The sequence below is a fragment of the Ambystoma mexicanum genome, chromosome 11 (genome assembly GCF_040938575.1).
Source record: "Ambystoma mexicanum isolate Mex_15411 chromosome 11, UKY_AmexF1_1, whole genome shotgun sequence".
Taxonomy (NCBI): domain Eukaryota; kingdom Metazoa; phylum Chordata; class Amphibia; order Caudata; family Ambystomatidae; genus Ambystoma; species Ambystoma mexicanum.
The window spans coordinates 974,288,038-974,313,087 of NC_090934.1; the positions used below are offsets into that span (position 1 = coordinate 974,288,038).

The 25,050-nt window shown below is 42.4% G+C and overlaps 1 protein-coding gene across 1 annotated transcript in view; it reads right to left on the bottom strand.

Moving 5' to 3' along the window:
- Positions 1–25,050, bottom strand: part of MRPL21 (mitochondrial ribosomal protein L21) — a 279,597-nt gene that overhangs the window by 142,264 nt on the left and 112,283 nt on the right. The window contains exons 4-5 of the mRNA XM_069624128.1: positions 14,869–15,032; positions 14,168–14,220 (exon numbers count right to left, since the gene is read on the bottom strand). Of these exons, the coding sequence (XP_069480229.1) occupies positions 14,168–14,220; positions 14,869–15,032 (217 nt within the window). The remainder of the gene's footprint in view (positions 1–14,167; positions 14,221–14,868; positions 15,033–25,050) is intronic.

A 25,050-nucleotide genomic window follows, 5' to 3' on the forward strand; every position in this document is an offset into this window, starting at 1 on the left:
ACGACCAATCAATCATGCGGCTGTTAACTCCAATGTTAAAGTCAGCCTAAACAGCGAGTCGGATGATAGCCTAAAGGTTCTGGGGATTGGACCGGCCGCTTCGCAGAGAAACAGTGCTATTACATCGAACAGGGAGGCACCAAACCTCCCCCAAATTGATTTACTTAAAGCAAAACCCACAGTTACCGATCTAACCCAAAGAAAAACATCAGACCAACTAACATCGAGTTTCGACGTTGTCGAGCGGGAAGCTCGCTTGACCAAACGCTTGACTGAAGATTATCTGCAAATTAAAGACTGACTGGTCAAAAGCTTCACACAACCAGCTAAAAAAAAAATACCGCCTTGAGCGACGTGGATTCAATTTCATCTTTAAAAAGTGTTCGCTCTGCAGAGGTTCGCTTTTCCACAAAAAATAGAGAAAGAACAAGCACCACGCAGCTGAAAAACATGCAAGTAAATGCAAATTCTCATGGTGTAAAAGGATTAGCAAACTTGTCAGTGCACCAACATTGCTATGATTCTACACCGGAGATGTCACAAAATAATGGAGACGACTCAGCCGTCTCTAATGAAGATCTATTAAATCAGCCACATAAAGATCAGACACAAAGAGCAAGACACGGAAAGTGCCCAGAAGGCAAACATATCAGTGGCTGCCTCAATCCAGATACACAACAGTGTGTTAGCTACCACATCTTTGGCACGGGTACCCTTTGTAAAACTGTATGAATCCCTGAATTAATCTATAAGAGATCAAGGTGCACTGCTGGCTAATTTGAACAACAAATTGTCCGACCTGACACACAGTTACGCTTTATTACAACAAAAGAGTGAAATGGAGGTAAACCTATCATTGCAATGGCAACACAGATTAGGCGATCTGGCAATGAAATAGCACACCAATTCTGCTGACCTCATGGATGCCATTCTTGAATGCATGAAATGGTTTTGCCATCTGGACAAAAATCGGGTGTCAGCACGTTAATGCCAGAGTACATTTTGACAAAAAAGTCACTCTACGAGAAGAGATGAGACCCACTGTTCAGCCTTCATCTCCACCTGTACAGGCTGCACTTGCAAAGGCATCAGTAACAGCTGTTGCAACCGATGATTCAGCCAAGTCAGGAGAAAAAACTCAGGAACAGACCCCACCTATTGTGACAGTGGAGCCTAGTACCTCTTCTCAGCTGCCAGCAGCGAAAGTGCACACAAAAGAAAATCAGTGCAATACCTTTGGCATTTTTCTGGGTAGCGCAAAGACATTGGATCTATCTACGAAAAAAATCGATGTAAATAACAGGCAGAAGGTAGCTGCAAATAAACGGCGGCAAAAGCAAAATCCTGTAAAAACCAAGCAATTCATACAAAATTTGTCAATACCACGCAAATTGGGCCTTTTTCAGCGAGTGTCCACTGATAAGGCACAAGCGCCCTTAGTAGATAAATCCATTCAAGACGGTGATTCGAAGAAAGCCGAACGATTGATTGCTCGACAGGAAATAAATCCAAAAAAAGCCTTAGGCTGGCTCAGAATCAAAATCAGCTGAGACAATAAAGGAGTCACTGGATGTTGGTGATTAGTCAACGTATTCTATCGACGATGGCAACAAATCCTTAATAGAGGAAAATGGGGGTTCCCACACAGCGAACTCGTGTGCTTTGACTCCTGTGCCTGAATTATCAAATAAGTCGCCTTGCGGATGCAGAGCGAATAAAAGTAAAATGAAACAAATCCCCAAAGGAGATGTGGTTCAAACTCTGGTCCCTAAAACAGTCTCAAGGAGTCTGAATATTCAACCAAAGGTGGCACCAAAAAAAAGAAACCAGTCAAATATAACTTTAAATCCAAGACTAACTGAAGCGCAAAGGTAAAAAAAAAAAAAAAAAAAAAAAACTGTTCAGCAACCTCACGTGCGCTTTGAAAAAAATTACGCCCAAAAAGGTGCGTCTGGGAAAGTTCGGATTGAAAATATCTTTCCTGATGGAAATGAAGTAAATCTGAATAGAAGCAATGTGTTGCGCTTACTCCACGTAATTCCATCATTGCGCACAATCACGTCAGAAGATATTCTAATTGTAGAATATATATCGGAGACCTGTTCCGATCAAGTATTACTACATATTCGCTCGCAAGCAGTAGAAAAAACACTACTGTCAGCGAAAGATGAACTTCTCTCATATGGATTTGAGGTTTCATTCCAGAAAGAAGAGATTAATAAACAGCGATTAGAGAGCACGTCCTCGGTTGAAGACTTCCGGACTACAAATGAAAAGAGGAGAGATATACTAAAGGAGGTATTTAAAATACAGCCTACAATGTCTGACATCTCCCCCCAGACCAAACTGGGAACAAAAGTAGACATGCAACATCGGAAGTAACTAGACCTGCATAATGGAAAGGTTCTCTGCGGGTTGGTTTCATGGAATACACGTGGCTTTAACCATCTCTTTTAAGAGCTCCCTTTTTCCCTAGAAAACAACTTCGCTCTGTGTCTACAAGAAACGTGGCTGCGTGAACCACCGGTGAGAGATGGATATTCCATATTACTAAATCCTGCTGGGAAAAATCAGCTCGGTCGGCCATTCTCTGGGTTACTAATAATGCTGAACAATTCTTATGGTTGGGTAATAAATAAAACATACATGTCTAATTTGTTTATCCAAGGGATTTTGATGGAATTTAAGCCAACTGTCTTTGATGATCCAAAAATGTTACTTCTGGTCAATACATACTGGAACCCGAAGATGATTTCGACCTGCTGCTACTTGAAAGCAATAACATCAGTCATAGATGATAGTTTGCTGATATGCTACAAATTCCAGATAATCATATGTGGCGATTTAAATTGCTCATGGTTTGATGACAATCAGCCAAACAAACTAGTTTACAAAAGAAACTTTTGATTCTAATACAGAGAGAAGACTTCAATGGCAGGGAGCCATGGAAACCCGTGATTGTGAAATGCTGAATGGGATGACGAAAAGTGACTATCCACCCAAGTCAACCTGGAACTGTGGCCCTACGCACAAAACCTTAGATCACATATGGATTTCAAATAACGTGTGGGCCGACATCGAAGATCTTGAAATCTATAGGTGTTCCAACAGTGACCATGATCCGCTGCATTTATCCTGGATGTGCAACAAATTTACTCCTGAGGGGGTATATGAGACCGCCGTCGCAGTCAATCACAGTGGGAACAGATTAAGTATCAATGCAGCACAACTAGTCAAGTTTTCCCAAAACTTTCGGATGGGAAGCCTGTCTCCAAGAAGCAAAATAATTTTTGCACCAATGTTAACAAAATTTCGTGTCATAAATAAATCAGGAGCATGATCGTCTCAAGTTCAGAAACATGTCTTTAGCCGCACTGTGCACAACGAAAAAAAGATGCTACGTAAAGATCTAGGACAGCTCAAGAGACAACAGAGATGCAATGTAGATTCAAAAATTAAAAAGAGGAAGCTGAGATATAGAAACTGGTTGAAGTCCTTTTTCTTTTTGAGGGATCAAGAAAGAGGCGAACAAATGTTAAAGTTGATCCTGAATCACAAGTCAAGAGAAACTTGGAAGATCTTAAACCAAGGTACTCTAAATCAAGAGGTGATGCAGTCAAACGGAATTTCGAGGACGAAATGGGAAGAACATTTTCTCAAAGTGTTTGGAACTACACCCTCTGGTGGTAATGTCCAGACAGCTGAATGTATTGAAATTTGGGACGTGAGAGTACTGAAGACATTGCAGCCGTAATTCAACATCTAAAAAACTCTAGCGCTGCAGGGCATGATGGCATTACAAATATCATTCTGAATGAAAAAAAAGAGCAATGGTCCTGCTTTATCGCATACCTGTCTGAACTAATTGCAACAGTGAAAGAAGTACCTGGCTTATGGCGAACAGCGGTTGTCTTACCAGTGTTTAAGAAGGGCAGTCAGGACCACCCAGCAAATTATTGCCCGCTTGCTCTTCTTGATACCATTGGAAAAATCTTCACAACTTGCCTACAACACAAACTAACGAGATGGGCCAATGGTGCAGGTTTGACTGACTGTAGACAAACAGATTTTATCAAAGGTGTGGGGACTGAGGTAAACCTCCTAATACTGAGTCTGTTAAAATTGGAGACGCTGAAGAAAAAGTCAAAGCTTTTTCTGGCATTCATTGACATGCGTCAAGCTTTTGACTCAATAAATCGAGCCAAATTATGGGAAAGGTTGGCTAAGTGGAAATGTCCACCATCGTTATTACATCCAGTGATAGCCTTACATTCAAACACCACAATGTGTGTGCGTAGGAATGCCCAGGGTGAGCTATCAAACAAAATACCTACCAATAAGGGTGTGAAACAAGGTTGCCCATTGGCAGCATTATTGTTCAAATTATACATCGCAGACATTTCGACAGCACTTGGAGATGTCAAATGCTTTCCTCCAAAAGTGAATGGGCAACATCTCAGTTGGGCAATCTATGCTGATGACATTGTGTTAACGGACCTTACACGATTTGGATTACAGAGGCTCCTTGTCAGATTTCAAGCTTATTGTGAAGTAAATGAGCCAACAATAAATGAAAAAAAGACAAGGATTCTGACCATTGGCAAGGTGCTAACCAAGAAAGACCATACAATTAAGTGGTCTATTGGTCATGAGAACATAGAAAATGATTCTTCTATTTGTTACTTAGGAATTCTCTTTACCAATTCAATAAGAGAATCAGGCTGGTTGCTAGATCTAAAAAATCGTATATGGACGGCTTTGCACTACAGGGAGCCCGCATACATATGGAATATGGCAAATTTACAACAATTCCAGTGTTGACATTCTATAAACAGAAAGTCGTCCCAGCGATAAGTTTTGGTTCTGAAGCAGGGTGGAATTTGAGCTTTCAGTGCTGGGACACACTTGAGGGGAAGTTCTGGAGACGTGTCTTCAGTCTCCCATCATATGTCTCAATAAAAGCAATTAGACACGAGCTTGGTCTCGATTCCTTATACGCTACGGTGCTATGGCGATCAATTGCAACTGTAAGGAAAATACATTTGAACGAACCTGCGCCTGCATACAGAATTTTGACAGCAACTACATAACGACCACATGAAGGATTGCTGAGCTGTTGGGTAAATAAAATAAAACTAATCTTTGGCTCTGCCGACATCAAGTGGGAAAAGGGGATGGCTACACCGCAACTAGCCCATAAAAAGCCATGCCAGTGGAGTTGGATACAGAACTCAGAAATTTGTGCTGATATGAAGACTTCATTGGACTTAGGGATATCTGCAAATAGTTTAAATTACTTACCAAAATATCTAAAGCGATTTCCATCGAGATATCACCGCAATAAATTCCTGAGATTTCGGTTAAATGCTTACCATATAAAAGTTGTGCTCTGGACCAGGCATGCCATTAATACAACGGATAACATCTGTAGATTTTGTCTGGCCACCGAAGAATCCTTGAAACACTTAATAACAATGTGAAGAGCTAGTAAATGAGCGATCCTTGTTTCTAGGGGAATATGCTCCTATAAATGACAACTCTGATGAGTGGTGGTTCATGATGCTTTCAAGTAATAATGTCCATCTAACCTGTGCGGTGATTAATTTTCTAGAAAAGATTTTACAGAATGAAGAAATGATGTGAATAACCACAGTGATGGGAAGGATAGTGTTTCTGTGCCTCTCGTTTCTGTGTTCTGTTTTGTAATAAAAGTTTGCATAAACTAAAAATTACAATAAAAAAAAATAAGATTTTTTATTTTCTTTTAAATGAAAGGTTTGACAATGACAGGAAATTGGGAAAATATTGTGCACAATTTATCAAACTATGCAGAAATTAAATTGGACCATTTGCACAGGCCTCAATAAAATATCCTTTTTTTTAAAAAATAATGTATCATACTCACAAAAACCTGATATTTCAAGGAAAGATAACATAATTCAGTCTATGATGGTTGATTGAAGGAAAATTGCTATGGCAAATTTGAGTGCCCTTTCCACTGAAATGCTAAAGGACTTTCTCGCTGTCGAAAATTCAAGTTATGATTTCAAACACAACTTTTATTGCAACACCTCCTCCATTAACTTGGAAGCATGTATGCAGACCACTGATAAGACAGATTTCTCACTCCGAGCTTCAGACTATTTTACCAAAGCACTAATGGATTTGATTGTCCAGGGACTTGCATATCATTTGAATGAGTTAATAAAATCACAAGCCTGCCTAAGGTGCTGACACAGTAATGTCACAGAATTTCCAGAGCTATTTTTCAAGCGTGTTATGGCCCAACAAAATCAATCTCTCCTACTTCCGATATATCTCCAATAGCCCATTTTAATGTGTGAAATTCTTGAGCTGTACAGTTTGGAATTTGCCATATATTTTTCAGCTGATCAAACGAGCGCCATTTACTACCTGCTCTAAGGTTGCCTATCCACTGGACGCCTCCCCCAACACCATTCTGGCCAAAACCGCATTTTCTTCCCGTTTTTCACAGCTCAGTTGTTCCAGATTGAAGAATCAAGGTGTTTCAAAGCATTCCCTCCTAGAAGCGTCAGGAGATTCTTCCATAAAGCCCTTAGAAATTCGGTGGTTAGTGCTGTATTCTCAGTCCGTACAGATTTTGTCGACAAAATCACCCCATTCAGGCTCGCCTCTGCCTTTGCCCATTCACCTGGCTCTGAGTTCAATAGCGGCGCCAGGTGTCTGGCCGCAAAAGCAAGGTAGTAGGCCTGAAAATGTGGGACTCAAAGGCAACCTCTGTCCACTGATAATTGAAGCTTCCACAACTTCATGCGAGGAGGCTTACCATCCCATAAGAAGTTCTGCATCAAATAATCAAAAACCAACCACACTTTCCTCCAAACCGGTAAAGGCAATATGCTAAAAGCATACATAATTGTGGGTGTTGAATTCATCTTTAATGCGTTTACCTTCCCCCACAAGGAGAGATTCAATGGTTTCCACCTTTCTAGATCAATTTGTAGACCGAATAGCAGTTCCTTCATGTTCTCTGCCATCACCTTGTCTAGCCTATTTGTCAGCCAGATTCCCAAGTACTTAATTCACTCAGGACATCATTTAAATCCCAAATTCACAATCATATCTTTTTCACAATTAATTGAAAGAGGCATCACCTCCGATTTAGAACAATTGTATAACCCGACCGTGCATTAAATTTGACAATTAGTTCCATCAGAGCCAGCATCAAGTTTTCTAGGTGCCTAAGTAGCACAAGCAAGTCATCTGCACATAACCAGAGTTCTCAGTTCTAGACCAAATGATTCTCATCGAACTCCATTTGGAGACACTTCAGCGGTCTGGTTCGTGTATAAAGTCTTAACCCAACTTAAAAATGATTTACCAAACCCCATTTTTTGCATTATTTCAAACAAAAAACTCCTGTTCACCCGATCAAATGCCTTCTCTGCGTCCAATGTGAAGATTGCCACGTCATCCTCTGCGTCATTCGCTTGTGTGATAGTCTGAAATAATCTCCTTATATTGGTTACGGCGTACCTTCCTTTAAGAAATCCTGTCTGGTTTGAGTGCATCAGCCTAGGTAATATTGCTGCTAGTCTTTCCACCAATGTCTTTGCCAGTATCTTATTGTCTGTGTTTATCAGACTAATTGGTCAGTAATTTGAAGGAGAGGTCTTGTCCCTATCTTTTTTCACGATCAATGAAATTGAAGCATGTCGAGTTGTCCCTGGTAGCATCCCAGTAGTCGTAGAAGTCTTATACATGTCTCGCAGCAATTCAATAACCGAGATAGGCATTATTCTGTAAAATTCCATGGGCAGGCCATCTGGCCAAGGGTATTTACCAGAGTTGAGGCTGGATACTGATTTTTTTTTTAGTTCCTCTTCTGAGAGATCCTCATCCAGAGTTGCTTTATCAGCGTCGCAGAGTCCTGGAAGTACCAATTTTTGTCCAAACCCCTCTAGTTTTCCCAAAACACCAGCATCCTCAGAGTAGAGCTCCTTATAGAAATTATGGAATACTTTTTATTTCACTCAGATCAAACGTAATGGTGCCATTTGTCTTTGTAATACATGGAATGGCCCTGTCCTTTTCTTGTTTCCTTAGTTTGTGTGCCAGCAATGGGATAACATTTTTCTCCATTCTCAGAGTATGAGCACTTAACTCGAAAAAAGCATATACTCTTCTTTTCCGTCATTCTTTTATTATGCTCCCATTTTAGCCGCCTTAACTCACTCCTTTCCATCATCCTGATTTAGCATCAACTCCCTTTCCAAATTCTTAATCTTTACCTCCACACTCAATCTTGTTATTTCTATTCTTCCTATTGCTGCATAAACCAATTAGGAGGTGCTTTTAAAAGCCTGCCAAACCGTTCCAGGGTTCATGTCCCCGGTGTAAAACTCTTGAATAAAAGAATTTGCCTCCTTGACAATTTTGTCAATAATTTCCTCCTCCTCTAGAATTTAAGTATTTAACTTCCATAGTGATCGCCCGAGTGGAAAACTGCAGGGCCATAGTAATCTCCACAGGCGCATGATCTGATAAATGGATGTTTTTAATCGCGCCTCCTTTGTAGTAAGCAGTAGCCGAACCAGCTGTCAGGAACATGTCTATCCATGAATAGGTATTATGGGCAATTGACATGAAGATATAGTCCATATCGGACGGGTGTTCCAATTGCCATGTACCTATTAGATTATGCTCTATAATCAGATCGTTTAAAGGCAGTCGCTGATTATTCTTCTCCCTCAACATACTGTTGTTACTTCTATCCATTAAAGTGTGGATCCATTCATTAAAGTCTTTCCCCAGTATTATATTATTGCAGTCCTGGTCCTGTAATGATTGAGCAATCATTCTAAAAAAAGGATCTGTCATCTACAGTTGGTGCGTAAATATTGCAAAGTGTAAATTTCTCTCCTTGGATACACATTAAAAGTGAGACCATTCTACCTTCCTTGTCCTTCTGCTCAGAGACCACTTAACTAGCAGATTTTTACAAATCAGTATCGCCACGCCTCTTGAGCGTGTGTTAAATGAGGAAACGTAAACATGACCTACCCATCCTCTCTGTAATTTAGCAGTCTCCTCAATTGAGAGATGGGTCTCCTGCAAGAAGGTAACATCCGCTTTTAGGTTCTTCAGATGATTAAGAACTTGTTTCCTCATTAATGGGCTATTGATCCCTTTCACATTCCAGGAGACAAAGGGCATCTCATTACTTGAAGCGGACATTCTTCCTATCGCTAAGCAGGCGAAATACTCAATAAATACTGTGAGTAACACACAAAAAACAAAAAAAAGGAAAACTCCACTCCCTGTTCAGGTAACTGTGGACTGTTGAAATACCAACCTGCGGATAACAAACTTAACAATTAAACACTCTCCACCCAGCCCCCCTCCCTGTTAGATACAAATAATTAACATGTGTCCACAGCCAGCCCTACATGGCATATCAGACAATGCCCTTCAATAGATGATTCCACCCGATCCAAACGGCCTCTGTTATTCAAATCTCAAGCCTTCACTAAATGCTAGCAATCCCCTATTTGGCTCTTGTGATGGTCGAGCCAACAACCTCTCGGCCTAGTAGCCAGGCAGGACGTAATATTAAAGTGCTCAATATTATATGAGCATTAACGTATTAAAAATATTGTGAACATTTTCAGCGTACTCCTCTCATCATCCAAGCTTGCAGACCGCCTCAGTCTTCGCATCTCTAGTCCCAGGCATTCAAATATACATTTATTTGCCTTTCATACTGCATTATTACAAACCAACAGTGCATCCTTAATCCTATGTCAAGCTATAATGTAGACTTGGCACTGAATTATAATATGTACGCAATGCCTGGTTCAGCTCGTTCCATCTTACCCTGCCTCAGGCTAGAAAATCTGGCATGCAGATGTAAACACTTCAATGTAAGTTCGTGCAAGCAATGTATCCCATTCAGCAAATGTAGTCACGCCTTCGATCAATTGTATAGTATCATCTTTATGCAGGTTGTACTTCCATACAATGACTACATACATCTACCTCCTGCATACCTTATCACGTAGTCATTACAAACACATTCATCCTAAAGTCCCAAAGCCCTCCTTCATTTCAAATGCAAAATTCAGTTACAAAAATAGGCATTGCTTAACATCGTCCACCTCATCCTCCCTTCTTTTTTTTTTTCTTCAAATACATACAAACTACATACTGCAAATACATAGTATAATGAAACTTGAAGTCATTGCGCCCAGGGGCAATAACGGCAATACCGTGAAACAATCTAATTCCTGCAAGAAAAGATGATTAGACCAAATGAAAAAGTGGCTAATGGGAACCACCTCTGTATAATCAGTAAAAACAATTCTGCATTTGACTCCAGGGCAATGCAAAAAAAGAATCCCTCATTAAATATTAGACCTTCTATGGATTCCTAGGAGCATTTGATTAACAATCTCATTTGGCATTCCCAACTTCCAGTCCCTCTTAGTCTAAAGACATACGGGCAATAAATATAACATTTGCGGCATGCTTTATAAGGTTGCGATTCATAAATACATTCATAAATATATTCCAGCCATTACAAATTGTGCCAAAGCAGTGGTAGTCTTGGTAATAAACGATCAGTCCGTACCAGTTCAGACATTAAGGCAAATCATGTTAAATAAGCTTATTTAAAAGTCATGACCCGCTTCATATAAGCAAATATTCCTTCTCCTCCTGACGGCTGCAAATTTTAAAAGGTAAAAATATAAATGTAAACATTAAGGCAAACCCCCTCCCTCATGTCCATCCTGGAGCTACTGCTCTGCCGAATTCTCAGTTAACAAAAAGTTCCTGCATTAATTTCAACCATCATCAGGCCCTTTCAGCAAATCCTGCATCACCTTCAATCCGGAGGCGCCAAACATGTGGTAGGAACAGAGCGACAATCATCAACCTTGCCTTGCTGGAATGTGCAGATTTTCTTTATGAGTCATATCGCCATCCTATTTAACCCCAATCTGCCACTGATTAGATTACGACCGGAGCTCTTGTCCCCGCTCCTACCCGAGATCTGATGCACATCTAGCCTGAGCAGATTCGCAGAGCTTCCTGTACATGCAAGTCTCCAGCGTCTACGTGATCTTCATTATGGCACAGGGTCCTTTCCTCAAAATGAATGATGCTACGTCGAAGGAATCTTCAGCATTGCAGGCAAATTAAACAGCAATAATGGCAGCCATGGACCCCACGCTCCATTACACAGTACGGTCTATTTTCGAGCCTGTGTGCTACTAAGGCTGTTAACGGCCGAGACAGCCCAGTGCCATTTTAAAGACCGTCAAATAGTAAAAATGTACATTAAAATAAATGTTGATACAGGCAGCTTACCAGGGAATTCATATAGCGCTCAAGTCTGAAAAACAGCAATGACAGTACCCTAAATGCTCAGTATTCTCTGGCCAAGGTGTGGGGCCAGTTTATACTTTTCCCAGCCTGAGTAAAGCTTCAGAGGGATCTCGAGTCATCTTTTCATCTTCAGGTTGTGCCAATTTCAGAACAGCAGCTCTGTTCAAAAACACTTTAATGCCTTTCTCATTAGCCATAGCTTTATCCTCCTTAAAGGTTTTTGAAGTAACTCTGGAGCCGGAATGACTTCTTTCAATAGTAAGTTTATTTGTACATATATAAAGAACCGGCGCCCTGCACTGCTACCACCTCCTACATGAACCTCAACAACTGACCTGGAACCCTGGCTATTTCTAACCTAAACATTCCATGTTGGTCGCAGTGCAGGACTACATTCTACCATAGAATGCTACACATCCTCCCCCCATAAATATTGAGTGAAAACATTTAAAATAGCAATAAGATACATTAAAAGAAACGAAATAAAAGGACAACAACGATGTTTAAAACACATACTCAATTAACCAATAATGAACATTTAGAAGACTTGTATGTTTACACACCTAAACACATTGCATGGAATAGATTGTGAATGTAATAGGCAAAATTAACAAATTGTACAATATACATTTCCCTATGCATCACATAATCTCTGGACCAATATGGTAACCTTCTTTCTCTTGAACCTCTTATCAATTAATGTCCAGATGCATCATTACTTTGTTGCACATTCACATCCATTTCTTCACTCTGTCTCACCGCATCTCTATGACCATTGCCTATTTCACTTACATCTTCCCCTCTACATAGGGTTTCATCTCCAAATAAATCATTTGCTCTTTCCTTTTCTCCATTACGCCGAAATCCTTCTTTTTTGCCTCCCCATCTCCACCTACTTACTCTATCCAAATTCCATACTGCTCCCCCAGCAACTCTAATCGCTCTTCTGAACACTTGTATAACTTTAATCGGTCTGCTGTATTTAGAGTCGCCCTTCCTCACACTACGACCAAACTTAATCCGCACATAGTCTCCCGGTGAGATTCTCAACCTAGGTTCACCGATAGACGGTTCTCCACTAGATATATCGTGTTCATTTTGATGTTTGAACAACCTTCCCTTACCATCTTTCATCAATTTCCTACGATTAACCCAATCCGGATTAAGCAAATTATTGGGTGCCCTTCCTCTCATCAATTCAAAGGGGGAAACCTTCATTCCCCTCTTGATAGCCATCCTGATACACCACACTTTCTCTTTTAGTACTTCATCCACTGGCAAATTATTACTCAACGCCAATTCTACTGCTTCTACAATTATGCAATTACATCTCTCCACTAACCCGTTAGTTTGGGGATGATATAAAGCTGAAAACCTCCATTCAATTCCTGATCTCTTGGCAAATTCTCTTATCTCTTTGCTTTTAAATTGGACCCCATTGTCACTCATTATCACTTTGGGGAATCCTTCCCTCCTGCAAATTTGCATTATGAATTTCACAACCTCATGACTAGCAATCTTATTTACTGCTTTAACTTCCAGCCATCCTGAATAGTAATCAACTAATACTATCAAGAACTTCTTCTCATCGATTAATTTCCCATAAGGTCCAACAATATCAATACCTACCATTTCCCATGGTGCTTCACCTTTGTGAATGTCAATAGGCTTAGACCTTACAATTCTACAACTTTTATCGCTGTTATGACATGGCCAACAATTCCTAACCATTTTTTCTACCATAAGATCCATGCCTGGCCACCAATATTTTAATCTTATGTTATTCTTCGTGCCTGTAATACCAGGATGACCCTGGTGTGCTTTTTCAATAAGTTCATCATATAACTTGCGTGGTGGAATCAATTTGTCTCCTCTTGCCAAAAATCCATCCTCTATAGACAATTCATCCCTCACTTCCCAAAATCTCAAACACATTTCCTGAACTGCCTTCTTTTCAGGCCATCCCGACTTTATGTATTCGCCAATTTGTTGAAGCTCATCATCCTTGCCCAACTCCTCAATCCAATCATCCTTGGATGTGACCTCAAACACAACAGCTACCATTTCATCATCCATTTCTACTACCATCTGTTTACTTCCTAGTGGTAATCTCGACAAAAAATCAGCTACAACATTCCTTTTTCCAGGCACATACTTCACAGAAAAGTTATAATCCTGCATTTTAAGACTAAGTCTTGCTAATCTCGGCGAGGCCCTACACATTCCTTTGACTGTAAGAACCTCAATTCAAGGCTTATGATCTGTCTGAATAACAAATTTAGTTCCCCACACATACTTCCTGAAGTAATTTACTGCCCAAGAACAAGCCAACAACTCTTTTTCGATCACTGAGTATCTATTTTCTGTGTCTGAAATGGCTCTCGATGCAGGACTAATTATTCTCTCATTTGCATCTTCATCTACCTCCGATAAAACTGCTCCCAAACCGTTACCACTGGCATCCACTGGAATTTTCGTCATTCTACCAAACTCAAACCCTTCTAGCTCCAATGAATTGCAAATTTCACTTTTGATGTATTTTACTGCCTTGTCACAATCCATAAAGTCCATAAGAGATTACCAATAAAAGGGGAATTGGGTTGAGATAAACATATAAAGAAAACAGGGAATTGAAGAATGACATTTCTGAGTATTTCTGCGGCAACCAAGAATTCCAGAACTGCTTACTTTTCTAGAAGATATTCTTTTCTCAGGAATAGGACTAAAGGGACCACTTTATTAATTGCTTAACATTACTAATTCTAAGCGCACAACTTAGAACCTCAACATATCTTACCCAAGAAGAGGTCTTCCAACTAACGTGAAGTCATCACTGCCAACAAGCAATACCTAAAGAAAGTGTACAAAAAGTGTTTGGTCAATTGGTCATTGTCCTTACACATGCAACAAATACATTTTCCCAAGGTAGTGGTGCATGTTATGCACACCCACCATCTGTGTCTACTTCACACAATGTGTAAGGATCAGAAACCGGGTTATGCGGATTAAAACATCTGTGCGCAAACATGTGCAGTGTTGAAATGTTTGCATTACTACTACACTAAGCTTACACCAGAATTGAAAGAAAAATTTGCTGACAACGTATTGTGATTTTTGTATACATTTTTATGAGATGTTGGGCTTAATCTGTGTCTAAATGTTAGTGGTACTAAGTTTGTTATTAATTTAAATGTGTAATGGTATCAGTTAAAAATACTGTTGTTGTGCTGTACATATTTGTATGTTCACTTTTATGCAATATTTAAATTCTGAATTAAAGAATTGACTAGTAATGAGTAAGACTTTGTGTGGATTGTTGCACCGCCACTCAAAGCTTAGAGATTGCTTTCACTACAAGGTGCACAACAGTACATCTGTAAGCAGGTGCTCCGAACAGACACGGAGGTCAAGTACAAAGCAGAAAGTGTGAATACTGTCCTCACTTGTAAGAATGGGAATATTTAAATAATTGCATATTGTATTGGTTTGGTCACACACCTTTTCCAATCGGATTCTGTCTCCGCAAGCAGCATCTAAATTGACATACGGCAAAATCAAGTCTTCATTGGTTACTTTCCATTGCCGACTAGCAAACTGAACGACAGCAAAGAGTCTTCCGAACTGTCCATTGGCAATCAGGTTATTTATCTTTTGAAGGAGTTCTACACAAAAGAAACAGAACTGGTGAATCTACCTTGCAATTCAAGAACAGAAATACCCATTTTTTAACTATCAGATGCCAAGGAATTATCAGACATTCATTAAAAAAAAACAGTCAGATATAATAGGTTTATGTCCTGTGGGAAAATAATTTTAGTCTCATCCTCAGTTGACTTGCTATCACTGCAAAGTGTGACAAAACAATACATTTCTGATGTTTCATACAACCAACATCCATCAGCCTGCCCAAACAAAGAACTTCAAATGCTGTGAAAAACAAAAAAGATTGAAATAAAGAAGGACACACCCAACGAAAAGCATGTGTCAAGCAGCAAGCATCCAGCGAAAACAGAAACTGTACTTATCAAGAAAGATGGATGTCCCTGAAAAACCTGGAGAAGTTACAGCTACCGCTTGAAACCCTCAGGACCGGCGACTCACAGGATGCCCTGGAGGAAAGAAGCTGTTGGGAACACCCAAATGGTCCATACATTTTCAGACACAGTCATAAAACAAAAGTCTACTAGCCACAACTTGCTAAATACAACCTTTGACTCTTTAGATGAGACAAACATACTGACACGTTCAGTCCAACTCAATTATTGACTACATACTTATCCCAAAATAGTCCTGAAAACGAGGGAAAAGCTGATGACTCATTTGTTGTGATCAGTAGTGTGTTTGTGAGAGTGACCAGAACACCCATACCCGACATCATCAGAACTGGGAACAGCATTTCGACCACTCGGGGACCAGTCACACATTCATTACATTGGGAAATGGACTATCTATTCATCTTCGCCCCAGCTGGGGAGGAGGGCCTTGTCTGAATACTCAAACCTCAAGTGTAAGAATTTCTGAGTGAAATTATTAATCTTGCCATCTAGAGGAGCACGTGATGCTCATGCCTGCTTTCATTGAGTTTGTCACATACCCCACTGACAGCAGACAACTGACCGCTTTTTGTGGCAGGACGTTTTGCTGCATTTTACGCCATTAGGTTTGGTGCTGGTAGAGAAGAGGATGGGTAGTAAAATAGGAGTTGGAGGATGGTGAGGGAACTTCTGGAAGGCCAGAACAGGGGTACGGGCACCTATAAAAACAAAGTAAAATGTGGCAAAACATCCCATGCAGTCTGAGGGGGTAGATCAGTCTGGTCACCAGGTTTGAATCTCTATTCTTTTTATTTAGCACAGTTTGTTTTTGGTGTTTTGTTTATATGGGCAATGAATCCGGAAAGTGCCTCCCGAGTTCCATAGTTTGGTTGCTAGAAGGGAAAAACAGGGACCCTTTTATCGACCGCGTTTATGTTTAAGAACAAAACTGAATATCCTACCGAAACTTGTTTGTCGGACGTATGTGCCAAATATTTGTTTCTTCTACTGTGATTACAAGGGCTTTAGTCACCAAACTCAGGCTGCAGACTTTTTAGCTCTATCGAATGTATTCTTTTCTTGATAGGTGCTGCTCCCTCCCCCACCCTTGAACATGAATCCGTGCGAAATGTAGTCTGGGATTGTAATGTAAACGTGCTTATACATGCCAATGAAGTTTAGGAACCAACAATCCTACATTGCTTCACACTCTCCTCTCATTAATGCAGCCGCGTGTTTTCGGAGTGTGGAGTCATGCAGGTTAGCGTTTTGGGTGGTCTGCAGGTGCAGCCCCTTTTCACTGCTTAGCTTATTTATACCGTACTGTGACAGTGCAGGTCTCTGCATTGCAGTATTCCACAGACCTTTCCCAGAAGAAATGCTTTTGCAAAATCCGACTTATTGAAAAAGAAGAAAAAAAGCACCAAATGAGTATTTTCAACATCAATGCCGACTGGTTCGTCTTAGTATTAATCTAGACAGTTTATATGTATCCGTTTCTGTTTTTTGGCCTCACATCACATGCATCATGATTACCTCGATTAAAAAGCCTGCCCCGTTATATATTGTGCTGGGTCCCAACAACTATTTCTTCGCTTCCAAGAACCTTTACATCTACTTGCTCTAGTTTGCATTCCTATATGTAGAATACAATGGAGACTACTGCTTTTTAAGTTTGGCTATACGGGGCAGGGGGAGCCCAAACTATTGCATTAGAGTACAGCTCAGGGGAAATGGCACATGAGGAGAGACATAAACCTTGTAGGGGTTGTGTTGTTATTTACCTACACAGTGACTGCCCATGGCCTGGTTAACCCCTATGGACATTCCCACCCAGTTACTGTCTTTCCCCACTGCAAAAACACAACCTCCTCAGAATTCTTTGAGCTTGCTTTAAAGCCTTTCCCCCAAACTTTGCACTTGAAGTGCCTGGCAGTGTTTCTTCAAAGCAGTCTTCATAGAATGAATGGTTTAATCAGAGATTTAAATGCGCTACTGGTGTAATAAAACAGTCTTAACCAGATCTGGCTTCAGCCACTTAACGTATAAGCACTCTGCGTGTCCTTCACTGAAGCCCTGGCAAAAAACCAGCATTGTCTAAGCCAACCGTTCCGCCTTGCACATAGGTCTTAGATAGGAATTTGCCAGGCACTGCTACGATATGGCCAGTTACTTGTACCAGTATTGGTTGTTTGGCCATATACTTTTGGTTGCCTGATTGGCTGTAAACTATTTTTGGAGTGCTGTATAAATAGCTGCAGAAGTGTAGAAACGACTCCATACAACCAGTAAGTAACAGCAAATAAGGAGGGGAGCTAGGAGGTATTTAGCTCCTCCTTGTAGCCTAAAAAAGCCTGGTTAGCTCGATACCAACAGGAACCAGGAGCTACTTTTGTCTCCCAGGCCAACTGCTGCCGAACTCTGTACGTTTGGTAGAATTCATAAGTAAACATTACGGTACATTAGGACACATCCATACAACACTGAAAGCATGCACAGTTCTAAATAATGACACAATTATATGTTTACATTTGATGTGCAAGTTAGATTTGTGTAAAGCCATGTACTAGCTCCTTGCTCCCCAGTGGTAGCTCCTGGTTTCTGGCAAATGCTGGATACCCAGGAACTGCTTGTATCTCCTCTTTATCCAATCTTAATTTCGAACCCTGCAACAAGCAGCCCATGGCCCACCTCCAGGGAGACAATGGTGGAGACCTGACACTTTGGCCATAAAACATCAAGTTTAGCATCAAAGTTAGGCAGGTTATAAAAATGGCACTTTTCTTAGGGATGCATAATCCCTCGCAGCAGCCCTCCTCATGTGCTAGATACTGGAATAATATGACCACATTCTTCAGGTACACAGTGCCATTGTCAATTTCAAGTGCTTTATTTGCAAAGACAATTAATACACAAATCACCAATACAACAATAAAATACAAGAAAATAATCACCAACATATTATCAACATGATACAAAAGGGACAGACGATCAGTGGCTGTCTATAAAAAAAATAAAAAAGATAGGATACATAAAAGGCGTAAAATTAATAAAATCCCAAAAATCCGGAATCACTCATTGGATATGCTTTCCAGGTACAAAATATTCAAGGGGAGAATGTGCTCGCAGCCCCAGTTATTCAATATAACTTAACAGGAATAGAGCACGCAAGGGGGAGAATACTCGCAACCCCTCACGCAACACTATTACTCGGTCTCCCACTACTAAGCAATCTCAAGCGCAGGAGTCACGCAAGGTGGACATATTTGGCTATGGAATACAGTGCCATTGTATGGTTAGGATGCACCCACCATATGCCAAGACGATTCATTAAATAACAGACTCCCAACATATGGCAGGCATTGCCATCGTATTTTTCCCCATTAATGTATTTGTTTTATGCTTCAAATTACTTTGGGGACTCAATTGTTGTTATATTTTTGTTTATTTGAAAATAAAAATGTGAATTGCAAAAAAAAAAAAAAAAAAATTATATATATATATATATATATATATATATTAGTATGGGGAAGAGGGATGAGGGAGCTAAGTGAGAGAGGAGAAAGCTTCTATGAAATGTTTGCACCCAGAAACGGGTGAATGTTCAATGCTCTTCTCAACTTTACATGGAATCCGTATAAATGAACGGAAACAAAATACCAAATGGGATATTTATTCAAATTTCGGCTGTATGAAAAATTACGAACGGCCGAAACTGTCCAATCGATATCCCATTCGGTGCGATTATAGTGAACAAGGTGGTCAGGGGTGTCCCCCTGCAGCCTTGTTCAGTACAATCACATCAAGGGTTGCGGGGGTGTCCCCAGCGACTTAAGTAAAAATAAAAGATACATTCAAATGAAGGACCCTGTGGCGCTGGTTCCCATGCATGCAAGTGAAGGGAACCAGCGTTACAGAGGAATGGAGGAGTTAGCGGCACACAGCAAAGTGTGCCGCCATAAGGTAAGTAAGGGGGCTGGTTACCAGAAATGTCAGTGGTAGAAAAAATTACTCGTTTTATTCTCCCTCAGACATTTGTAATTCGATCTAATCATGGACTTTACATGGCCAGGATTGAGAGGGAGATGGACCATTAGTAATTTTCAGGTGGAAAGGTCATGATGACTGTGCTACTGTGTGTAACAGAGTGCAAGCGTCTAGTGGTATCAGCACAAGCTCTTTATTTTCTTTGTGCGGTTCACAATATAAGGACCAAAACTGGTCCTATCCGCCGCCCCCTCTCCCCGCTTCTTCGGCATGTCCCTTCTGAGAATGTCCGCTTCCCTCAATAGGGAAAAACTGGGTAATCTAGCATGCCCAAGTGTAGTCCTGAGTTGTTTCTTCTTTTGTAGTCTCCTAGGGACAACAAGAGGGAGTACAGTGTCGGGAAAACATTCTCCTTTCATCCTGTTTTCTATCTCCTGCCCCAGTCAGACTAAATGGTTGGTCAGGTCTCGTCTCCACCCCACTCCCTTTATTCATTTTTACTTTTATTTTATTGTTTAAAGCTTGGACCTAGCTTGAGAGCGGCGTAGCGCTGTACAGAGTGCGGGTAGCCAGCATCTGGGCTGGCACCTTTTAACAGTAGCATAGTATGGTGAGGTCTATGTGTCGGTATGAGCGCCCATTGGAATTAGTCCTTGGTCAGGTGTTCTTGAAAAAGCCATGTTTTGAGAGATTTGCAAAATCAGAGAATTGTGGGGGCATTCCGAGCCAACACTAGGATCGAGTTCCAGAGGGTGGGTGCATGACAAGAGAAGGATTGTTTTTGCAGGTCCTCTCTTTGCAGATGATTTGTGATTCAAGCCGGTTGGTCGATTTGCTGCGCGAAGAGCATGTGCCACCAGATATGTGGCGCTTAGCCTCCAGGTATGCTGGTGTGCTACATCGTGACTGCTTTGTAGAGGATACATGCAGTCTTGAGCAGTATCCTGGCTTGGAGTGGAAGCCAATGTAGTTTGTGTAGGATGGGGGTATTTTGGGCACATTTCCATGCTCCTGTAATAAGACGTGCTACCGCGTGGTGGGCTGCTTTTAGGGGAGCCAAGTGAGAAGCTAGGAGCCCTGTCAGGAGAGAATTTCTTCCATCGATGTGCGAAACCACAAGGGCCTGTACTATGGTTCTGGGAGTCCTGCAGCAGGTTGAAGTGTTTGATTTTTCAAAGAGTAGAGATTCTGAGCACCTTCATTTGTGCTTTCCCTCTTTTGCAGTCCCCGCTCCTTGACCGGCTCTCCGTCACCACAAAGAAATCGCCCTTCATAGCGGGCATATTTCAGCGGGTGTACAGTCAGCAAGTTATGGTAATAGAGTCTGATGGATTGGCAGAGCAAAGAGCAGTAGTAATTAAGTAAGGTCATCAAATAGCTTACCATAGACTGCTTTGTGAAGCAGGCAAAGGATCTTGAATTCAATTTATCACTTGTTCAGTAGCCTATGTAACAAAATTAAAGTCCCAATACTACGAATGATGTGGGTAACATACTTCTGAGCATTTTGCAGTTTATTGATTGCTATAACTGATGCATGAAACAAGGCAATCATTTTTTGAGGAGTTAAGAAAAAAATAAGGGTCCTCAAAAAATGATTGCCTTGTTATGACCTACTGTGATATTGAACCCATTCAACCAGCTTACACTGATATCAGGGTTCCTTCTGACAAATTATACCAAAGTACTGAGATGACGAAGAAGACCAGACTGATGACGATTACTAGAACCAGGAAACCTACACTGCGTTCTAGTTGTTGGTGGTAGCTACATAATAGCCAGACTTTTAAATACCCGTCAGCTGTGAGAATGAAGGAAGCCACGTGGAGATGCAGCAGAGAGAACCTCACTGGACACGAAGCCGGTCGGAAGCTGGAAAGCAAGCAAAGTGCTGCCCGAAACGCTGTCCAGCCGACGACAAGAAGCCAGAGATCTGACGTGGTAAGGTCGATGCCAACGCAAGGCTATCAGGTGACGCAGGAGACCGGGCGAGAAGCTGGATGACGCAAAGAAAGCTGGAGCAGCCAAATCAAAACGGTGAGCCGAAAAGGGACGAGCGCGACACCGAGGTGCTTCAGGGTGAATGCTGCACACTGTGGAGAAGGTTAAGGAGCCTGGTAGGAGGGTGGGAAGACCTGTGACCAGGAAATAAAGTAACGAACGAGAAGGTGTAGGGCTGCTGACTCAATTGATGAAAAGGTCATGAACAAGGCTGTTGCCTGATAAAGTGTGCAAATCTATCTACATTGTGAAAGACCATGTGAAAATAGTAAAACAGGCACTGTGCAAGTTTGGCATCCACATCCAAATAAATGTGTGGAACATTGTGATGCCGAGTCTGGAGACCCGCACCTGAAAGGAAAACTAACTTGTTGTGAAGTTCTGGCAGGAGAGTATACCAAGCAAGTCTGAATATCAAGCAAATCTCGTGAAGGCCTGGCAGGAGAACAAACCAGGCCAAAGTCGATGCAGGTTTGGAGACCCCTCATTTTTAAGAGTGTTAAATCTAGGGGAAGGGATCCATACCCCCTGAGTGGATTAGTTGTAAAAGAATTGTGAACTGTAAAGAACTGAACTGTGGAGTAAGACAAGGGGTCAAGGGGTGAGGATGAATCTTTGAGTGTGTGAAGCTAGGCGAGGGGATCATACCCCCTTCATTAGAAAGTTGTCTTTTGCCAAGAAAAAGAACTGTGGTAGAGATCTGAAGACATGGAAGGAAGAGAAGACCTTCGCCCATCGTTCAGAGAGCCGTGAAACCTTGGAGCACTTTAATGATTTGTTCTGTAGTGCACTTTTTTGGGAACTTTATTCTGGAACATTAAAGAAGACTACAGATGGCCAGTTGAAAGACTTCCCTTTGCACTTTTTCTTAGGTTTAGCTTGTAAGGGTCAGGATAGGATTTTGGACACAGAACCGAAACTCTTTGTATTTTTTGAGATTCTGACACTGGCATCCTGTAGTTCCATTGAGGCAGGGAAACTCCTCATAGCGTTAGGGCGAGAAAGGTCTTTCTCCAACCCTTCTTTTACTTTAATAAAAGTTTATAACAACCTTTACAATGTCTCTGTGTATGTACCTTACTCCTAATTCATCACAACACTCACACACAAAAAAGGCACATGGACACACATACAACTATGTACTTCTGCACAAATCCATGCAATAAGGGGCCAACGGATGAGCATGATGTGGCCAGCAAATATGTGATCAGTGCTGGTCCATGACAGATATGAAGGGTGCAGAAGGTTCACACTATGCCATAGATCAACGGATATGGTGAACAAAGAAAGCAGCTGCCATGTTGGGGGGGGGGGGGTGGGGGGGGGGTGGTGGTGGTGGTGGTGGTGGTGGGGGGGAGAGAGAGAGAGAGAGAGAATATATCGGGGGATGGCATCTTATTCCTAAATTGCCCCATCATAAATAGTTATTGGCATCATATGTGCTTGCAGTGCCGTAATATGGCCAGGTACGTCTGTTGCATGCCAATAATTGATTGCTGAAATAGGACTGGAGCGCAGTTCTAGTCCGTCTCTTACAATAGAAAGTGGTATCTGAGTTGAAATGCACAACACTGCCAAACATGGATGTGGGCAGGCACAAAATTGGAAAATGCGTGTTTAGCCTCACTCCAATCTAGATATTGTACAGTGAGTGAACATTGTGAAGTAAAGAAGTTGGGTGGGAGAATCATGGAATACTCAAATGTGTAGGGTGGGGATATATGACAGAATTGCAAATCCCAAAAGAGTTATTCAGAGAGGGGAGAATGGTCAAGACTAACAAGACTATCTCTACAGAAAAAAATAAACCTTCCTAGTGAATTGCAGTTCATGCAACATCATCATAATCAAGTCTCCAGACTTTCAAGCAACTGCCTCAGCCAAGTGTTTCTAGCACATCATATCCTAAGCAGAGGATTTTTAGAGGCTGACCTTTGCCAGACATCCCTATGCAAGCTAGCAGAGCATCTTAAGAACCCTCCTCGGACATCCATTTTCAGCCGGCAGGCTTGAATGCCAGCCTTAAATCTTTCTCAAGTTGATAAATTGAGTTGCATTATATTGGGTAACAGAACACATTATATCGCTTGAAAATGTCAGGAATCTGGCTTGAAATACTACATAAAAATGCAATATTGTTATAAAACACACACCCAACCAAAGAGCTAACCTAGGTGCTGACAAGTGCGTTCTTCAGAAGGCCGAGAAAGCACCTTCATTAGTGGGCAGAGGATGAGAACATCAGACACAAGGCATGCCATCAAAGGATAAATAGCGTGCAGCACTCAAGGTGCGGGTGGCTTCCATTGCATGGAGTTTCTGCAAAAGTGAGGAGGGATTTGTGGTTAAAGGGATGGTCTAGTAAAAAATGTTATTTAAAAAATAGATAGGCGGACTGCGCATGCGCGAGCCGCGCATGAAGAACTAATCGCGTCGGCTCCCGGTGGCCGCGATTAAATATCCTACATTTATTCCGCTCTGGGAATTCGCCCGACCTCCTGAAGCAGCACAACAGTGGCGGACCCATCCAGGCACTGCCTGCTACAACCCTGAGCAGAATCGGACCGGGGCGCGTGAGAAACGTCCCTGTGTCCGCCGACGCGAGACTCGCCGCCATTGCTGGGCGGTTAACTGCGGCTCCTTCGCCCCTCCCCCCATGAGCTGCGGCGGCCACTGAGGCCCTCGGGGAGCGGACGAGCCGGGGAGGGGCCGAGGACGCCGGCCCGAGGCATCGCTCCGGTTCCTCCTGGCTGCCGCCCGGGGCCCCTCCACCCTGCTGAGCCCCCTGCTTGAGATGGCCGTCGGAGTGCCCGAACCGCGGGCACGGCCGACGCTCGGCGCTGAAGCCGCGACGACCCTGGACACCAGCACTGCACGGACAGCAGGGGATCTCTACGCTGTGCTACCAGACCCGGTGGCGTAAACAGAGGCGAGCAGAACGCCTTTCTGCCCCCACCCCCCTCTCCCTCATTCTGCGGGACTGCCACGCCTGGGGTTGAGCCGCGACACGGGAACCGGTAACGCGGTGTTGCGCTCCCCATCAGCATTAACGAGGTAAGGGCAAACCCCCCCCCTGCCCTCCCTCACCCTGCGGTCGGCGGGATACCGACCCGCATTAAGGAGACGCCTCACCCCCCGCCCAAAAGTGAATTCGGAGGTCCACCTGTGGGGGGCACGGAGCTGAGGGGACTGGGGACGCTCTCCTCCCCCATCACCATTAGCACCCAGAACTGGTGACAACGTCCGCAGCACCCTCCACAAACGATCGGGGGTCCAGGGAACTGGCAATAAGTTAACAACTGTGGGCAGTGACCCTGGGAGGGACGGAGGCCTCCCGTTGTAAAGGCCACGACTTCACAAGCACAAGGAGCGGGGCAGATACCCCACTGGGGAGGGGCAGCCCGGTTTGAGACCACGCATTGGGGCAAACCACCGGAAATTACCAGACCAACCCCGACCAGGGACCCTTGGAACCGCCAACGACAAAGGGATCTGCCCCTCAATCGACACAATTAACGGCCTCCAGGGGCAGCACAAGGTGGCGTGCACAGCGGAGAGCCGCGGCTATCGCCTTCCACACGCCACTCATGAACTGAACATAATACGGGCTCTGGGTGGGCGTATATGCGGATGCCATCTCTGTGGCCCCGCGACCCTC